The following is a 7,158-nucleotide window of genomic DNA, read 5'->3' as shown; positions in this document are numbered from 1 at the left end:
AGAACGAAAGTTTTAATTAAAAAACAATATATTTTTTAGAAGACAGCTGTTGTTGAAAATACGGTAAATTTCGAAAAACACAATACAATTAAGAAATAAAAAGAAATAAATCCTTTTAAAAAGAATAACTACTGAGTTTCTTGCCGGTTCTTCTCGGTAGAATCTACTTTCCGAACCGGTGGTAGCTTCACTTAATTGTTAAATGACGATTCAAAAGTGCTTGTAAAAGCCTTCTTGAATAAAGTTTATTTTGATTTGATTTAACATGAATTTTACTCCACCTCACTGGTGTAATGGTAATAATTCATACATGAGTATTTACTAACTCATGTAAATTCTAATACGACACAATATAAATGCAAAAACTTATTCTTGCCTAAGGTTCAAAAACTTATTCTAGCCACTATGCCATCTCATCGAATTCTAAATAAATATCACTCAACTGATTAAACTTAATCCTTAAACTAAGGACAAAACAAACCAGTACTTGTAAAATATTAATAACATTTATCTAAACTCAAATTTGTTGCTAAATAAATTTTAAAAGTTAAAATACTTGCCAATATAATAAAATAAGCTAAATACATATTAGCAGTGAAAAAGGGGTGCGTGTACTATGTACGCGCTTGACATATTCTATTTCTTCAGCGTAATTAAAATTAGTTAAATATTATTATGGTAAATGTAATGTCTTTCTTTTTTCACCTTTACTATAAGTCACTCATTTGCAGCTAAATTTAAATAAGGTTTCGTTTGTTTCGACGAATTAACACATAATTAGCAGTTTAACCAGCAACTAAAAGTCGTATTTTTAATCTGTGATGATGATTACAGCGAATTTTAATATCAGATGTGGCATTTTAAATATTCATATAATACACCAAAAGAAGTATAGCTTCAAAGGATTTAAACAAGATTATAACTAATATTGAATTGAATTTGGATAAATATATAACAACATTTAATTTATACCAATTTATTTATTAGAGTACTTAAAGGTTCAATACATATTATTTGTTTAGAATAAGAAAATGAAAGCAATATTTATATATAAGAAAACTTAATTTATTTACATCTTAACATATTACAGTTTCCTGCTGTAAAAATATAATTCATTGCATCTATTATGAATATGACCTGCAACAAAGAAAAAAAACAGTGAACAAAAAATCAAAACAATACAATTATTTGTTTTTCTTAAATTTCTAACTGAACAAACCTTCCAAGACATTTTTACATTAAACTTATACCAGAAGACGATGCCACTGAGTTTAGAAGATTTTAGTATTTCATATTTAAAAGACATCCTGGCAAATATATAGATTCCACTGCTTAGTATCAAAATATCCATGTTATAATCTATAGAATTTTCTACTGTAAAATCATTTGCTTAATACAAAATAATTAATTTTACTCATGGGTTATCGGTTTATGTGATATAATTGTGACATTAGAGTCAAGGCATATAACATCATAGGTCAAATGGTTACTTCAATATTAAAATTAAGGGCCACTTATTATTAGTAGGTTAATAAATTGGTCCATTTAATTACCTAACCTCGTTTAATTACAACTATAACTTAGACCATTACAAAATTGTCTGTTAGTTTGAAGGGAATCCTATTCACTATTTTGTGTACATTAATTATACATATAAATAATGATTTTATGTTTTTATTTATAGAATTATTATTAAAGAATAAACTATCACATCTCTATCATATTAAGCCAGTCCTGATCTTGTATGCTTTATTAACATTTCTGATTTGACATTCTATTGGATTATAAGAATGAGGGAATACAATGAATCTGTGTTAGTGCCCACACACTGTAATATACATCCCAACTATTTGGCTATCAACCTATTCCACTTCCTTAATATTTGGCTTGAGAATGAGAATTAAGGAAGTTTATATTTTAGGTAACGGTAATATTATTTTTCTTTAAAAAATAATTCCTTAAAAATATAACTTTAAATAATAATATACTACTAGTAAATGTAATGAAGGTTGCACTGATGAATGTTAAATAGGTAATTAGTACTTAATTATGTTTACTAATTCGTTTAAAAATCTTACCATTCATTTTGAGCTATTCGCACTTATATAGTGGTATAGGATAACCAATAAAAAGATGGAAACACCTAGAATGTTAGAGAAAACTGCCAACTGAATGTCTGTAATCATTGTGATTTATTTTTCTTCTAACAACTCTACGTGGAGATCTTGAGGCGAAATAACCTGAAACAGTGACGAATTTGTTTTGAGATGCGACCGGCGAGTGCCAATAATGAATAATCACAAGTTACAAGAAAATTGATGAAACTCAAATATAAGCTAATTTAATTAGCTACGTAGGCCAAGTACATAAACTTAATAAATTATTGAAAGTAGCATTACGAATTTTCTTAATTGAAAGAAATAACAGGGCCTTACCTCGAAATTTATCAACAATTACACGTCACACAATAAAATGACAGTTTGTGTTTGGTGTACGCCAAGTCAACAGATTATAAAGTAAGGATAGCATTGATAAAAAATATTTAGTAGAAAATAACGAGTATTTGGAAATTAAGCCTACTCTACACTCACAACCATATATATTTAATACTCACAATCAACAGGTGCAAACACTTATAGATACAATAATTAATATTATTCATGTATTATTAGATTTATTATTTTGTGTATCTGACAGAAAAAATACCAAAACGCCACTAGCCGCTAAAACGTCAAATGTCTTTGTCAACAATTTAAAACGTCAAAATTTAACGTTAAAGTTTCATTTGCAATCGTTTATTGTGATGAATTCGATAAAATTCAGGCGAAGTATACCGCATAAACAAACCGGTTAAGTAATATTGATATTGAAAAAATATTTCGATTGTATGTTTGTTATAAGTAAAATATAAATACAATGTATTTATCGTCTATTAGTTCACGATTGTTACTTTATGATACAATCAGTTGGGATTTAAAAAAAACTTATGGATCTTATGATGGTGTTATGAGAGATATTTCATGGAGCGATGATAGTAAATACATATTACAGGTAACCGTGTGTTTTAACTTAAGTAAATTATTGTCCCCACGAAATACTATTATTGTCTAAAGGTCGACTTGATTCTAAGGCGTGCCAAATTACGCATTGTTCTGAAGCGGCGATGCAGTACATTTTTATAGCCATATGATGTATACTTATCAAAATTTTTAAACTAAATTTCAGGTAAATTCAATTGGTCTTATAGAAATATTAAGTCCTGCAGATCATGATGTAAGAAGTTTACAGCACATTCCAATTAAAGACACTTGGTCTGCCAGCTTTCATAGGGATGGTCACCGTAATGTAGCCGTTGGGACTAAAAGTGGAATTGTAAAAATATGGGACACAAAAAATAAAAACATTACAAAAACATTCCCCACCCCATCACAGCCATCATGTGTAACCTTCTTAAGTTACAATGCCAAGAACACCAGTTTAGCAGCAACAATGTTGAATGGTGATACTGTCATATATGGCCTTGTATCAAATATTCCAGTATTAACAGTTAAGCTTACTTGCTCTAATAGTATATCTGCAATGAAGTTTCATCATGAATCAAGATCTTTATTAGGTCTTGCAACAGATGAGGGCCATGTCGTTTTGAGAGATATAACAACAAACAAAGATAAAGCATTTTTTGAAAACATTCATGCTTCACCTGTCAGTGATATTTCATTTTCACTTATTAATAAAGATGTAATGTTATCGAGTGGTTATGATAAAATTATTCAAGTGTATGACATAAGGTTACATAATGTAGTTTCCACAGTAAGAACATCATATACATTGTCATCTCTTGCTATAAATGCAGAGAATCAAGTAGCTCTCGGTACTAAAAATGGCCATGTCCTTATTTATGACTTGCGGGATTTAACTAGTCCTTACAAAGTCCTAAAAGGGCATGAAGATGAAATCAGCAAAGTGGCATTCCAACCAACAAGAAGGAAGACAATGTCAGCTGAACTGAGCCTTAGAGAAGAAGTTGAAATAAATTCACCATTAAAAGTGCAGTCACCTGTTCGGACGAGAACTTCTGACATGTTTTTCGTTAATGACACTCCTCCAAGACATAATCTCGACGTGTCTGCTGTCGGTCCAGAAAACAAAGCTGACTCATTTCTCGTCATGTTAGGTCTAGATAAATCTAATGTTGAGTTTGATGATGATAACAAATCAATCAATGAAGAAAGAAAAAGTGATAAGCATGAATTGAGATATCGCCAACTAGATGCAGAGAAGAATATAAGCAAAGTATCAACACCTCTCAATAGCAGAACTGTTGAAAATTTTGGCTGCTTTCCCTCACCTCTGTGTATACCAAATGGAGTTGCCGATGACAAGAAAGACTCAAACAGTAATTTATCAAATATAAAAGTGAATAATAACAATTTACAAAGCGCAACAGGTACCATAGATACAAAAACTACAGATGATCTTAAGGATTTCATAAAAATGACACTTTCAGATGTCTCCGATGATAATAGAAATTACTTCCTCCATATTATGATGGCCTTAACTAAACAAAAATTGTATCTTGAAAAACAATTGTCCTGTATGAATCAGCAAGTCCAAAACTTGGTTCAAAACCAAAATGCCCTTGTCGAAGCCAACAGAAAATTAGCACTACAAATAGATCAGCTAAAATTACAAAATAACTTTTAAAAGTATTAATGATTGAATCTCAAAATGCTTAAAGTGCTATGAATTTATACCCCAACTAATATTTAATTAAGCTTTAAAATGATATTGCCTAATATAATGAAATTTACTAGTAAATATGAATGCATATTTTATTGTGTATATTTTACTATCTCACAAGTTATCAAATTGTTAATTATAAAAATCTGTTAGGTATATGAATGTGTTATTGTGCCATGTTAACTATTAAAATATTTGTAGTTGAATTTCTGTTTAGACAATATGTGCATATTATGTAACCTAGTGTTGTGACTATTTGCAATTGTTTTAGTTAATTATTATCAGAAATAAAGTAATAGATAGTCTTGGGTCTTTTTATTTATACATAAAATAATATAGATAATGAATTAACAATTCAGTTTATGAAAAAACAACCAGAAAATCCAGAATCTATGTTTGATAATATAAAGTACTAATAACAAAAAAAAAAATACTAAAGAGTATGTGTTTTATTAAAAAAATTAGGATTTCATTCAAAAATAAATAAAACCCATGAATTATTTTACAAAATCCGATTTAATTTCCTTACGGCGAAGTCACGGACAAAGATTAAACAATTAAACTTCAAATTTTTTGATCTAGTATACAGGGTTACAGGTTAAGTCGACCGAAATCCTTTAAGAGAGGATAGATTCCATCATTCCTAACCGATTTGACTATGGAACCCCATATCCTAAACCTAACCCTTCTCAAGTTATTGACCTTTGAATTTTTTTTATAAAAATTACAGAATTTTTGTCGATTGCCCCTTTATTTTTGTTTTGTGTCAAAATTTTGTATTATTTTTGCTAGTTTTGAGTAGAGTGCAGAAACTGCCAGTAACTATAGGTACCAAATGAGTCATAGTAGACAGTCAATTGTTAAAAAAATAATTACATTTTAAAAAAAATATTTTTTATTTGTAAGATATCTTTAAAAAAGTCTATGACAGATATACTGCAGATGTGCTAAAAAATATCTACAGCTCTTCAGCTTTCCGATAAGGTATAATAACATAGGGTATTATTAGAATTCTTGGAAAAAATCTTTAAACAAAGACGCCCGAGTAACAAACGTTAAGCCGCTCGCAGCGCCTATCGTCCTGCAATGAGTGCGAGCGGGACATTTTTTAATGTAAATAGGTACGAGAGGGATAGGTAAAAACTATTTTGTTGTTATTGTGTGTGCTTTTGGTAATTCCTTAATTCCTTATTCAGTCTGCTTACGCGATTCGTCCGTGGAAGATGCGATACATAGAGCTCTTGGTTTTTTACTCGATTTGGCTTGTTTTCTGGACCGTTTCTTTCTATTCGTGACTATGCTTGTTAACTGGACCTTGATTTGTGCTTCTGATTTGGAACTGTTGAAAATAACGACCTTTATAAATTAAGAATATGCTGATATTCTGATTTGTTATGGGTACTGCAACTGTGTATTTTCACGAGCCCGTGAAGAATACATAGCACTTTATCCTGGCCGCCGTATACCGAATATTAGTATCTTTGACAGAGTTTATCGGCGAATTAGAGAGACTGGCTCTGTTTCAAGACGACGAACAGACGTAGGTATACCACGAATTATGATGAAGACGAAGAGCAAGATAATCAGATAATTCGACGATTTTGACAGGATCCCACTACGTCAACTAATGTTGTTGCTCGAGAACTTGGACTCTCACAGTGGAAAGTGTGGTTTACAGTTCATATCTCTACTCCTACCACTACACGCCATTACATATCATCAAAGAAGGAGATCCTGCGAGGAGACGACTTCTGTAAATTTATGCTCAACTCAGATTTAGAAGATCCGTTGTTATTTAGAAGGATCTTGTGGACAAATGAGTCAAAATTCGACCGTTACCGACCTTATCTACCCACACAAAGCTCCATCACCACGTTCGTGTGGAATTTTGTCAAAACAAATGTAAAAATCAATGCCGTCTTTCTTAACTTTAGTATGTGTTTACTAACAAAAATCATTTCAGTTATATCAATTAATCTGCTATAAGGCGGAAGAAAGTGTGAGTTCTTCTTTTTTTTGCATGTAGTAGCAGGAAAGAAGCAATGTCGTAGTTGCAGATACACGCTCTTAATATCATAATGTGTGTTAAATAATCTGTTACGTTATAAATATTCGAGAATAGAAATAGTCCAATACTCGTACATCCTGAAAGATGTACCTACCCTTTAAAGAAATGTTTTTGAATTTATTAAAAAGACATTCACATTTTTTTGACCCAGAGTAAGCTTGCAATCATTTCGCGATAGATTCTTGTTTGTAACCTTATTTAATTGTCATATATCATGATAAAATATAATCAAATATTTACTAAACCATTAATATCCAAAGATTTAAGTCAAAGAATAATTTATTCCCAACACAGTTCGTCATTGCTACTAAATATGAACGCATAATAGTCTTTAACGTACTATATGTCAA

The 7,158-nt window shown here is 30.4% G+C and overlaps 2 protein-coding genes across 3 annotated transcripts; one reads left to right on the top strand and one right to left on the bottom strand.

The window, feature by feature from the left end:
- Nucleotides 1-1,043: 1,043 nt before the first annotated feature.
- On the bottom strand, nucleotides 1,044-2,520 carry LOC124537363 (dolichyl-diphosphooligosaccharide--protein glycosyltransferase subunit 4). Of its 2 annotated transcripts, XR_006966921.1 has the most exons (3): nucleotides 2,436-2,474; nucleotides 2,079-2,240; nucleotides 1,044-1,137 (listed from the first exon to the last, which is right to left on the bottom strand). XR_006966921.1 is itself a non-coding variant. In XM_047114191.1 (2 exons), exon 2 carries the CDS (start codon nucleotides 2,184-2,186, stop codon nucleotides 2,082-2,084), a length of 105 nt encoding a protein of 34 aa, XP_046970147.1. In that variant the 5' UTR covers nucleotides 2,187-2,240; nucleotides 2,436-2,520. The 2 variants fall into 2 exon arrangements, 1 of the variants encoding a protein (XP_046970147.1); XM_047114191.1 differs by lacking the exon at nucleotides 1,044-1,137 and having other exon boundaries at nucleotides 2,082-2,240; nucleotides 2,436-2,520.
- Nucleotides 2,521-2,742: 222 nt separating this feature from the next.
- LOC124537362 (pre-rRNA-processing protein pro-1) lies at nucleotides 2,743-5,045 on the top strand. The gene is made up of 2 exons (XM_047114190.1): nucleotides 2,743-3,051; nucleotides 3,226-5,045. Exons 1-2 carry the CDS (start codon nucleotides 2,917-2,919, stop codon nucleotides 4,702-4,704), a joined length of 1,614 nt encoding a protein of 537 aa, XP_046970146.1. The 5' UTR covers nucleotides 2,743-2,916; the 3' UTR covers nucleotides 4,705-5,045.
- Nucleotides 5,046-7,158: the final 2,113 nt, after the last annotated feature.

This window comes from Vanessa cardui, chromosome 18, assembly GCF_905220365.1.
Source record: "Vanessa cardui chromosome 18, ilVanCard2.1, whole genome shotgun sequence".
NCBI lineage: Eukaryota > Metazoa > Arthropoda > Insecta > Lepidoptera > Nymphalidae > Vanessa > Vanessa cardui.
This window is presented reverse-complemented; position numbering and strand designations above follow the sequence as displayed.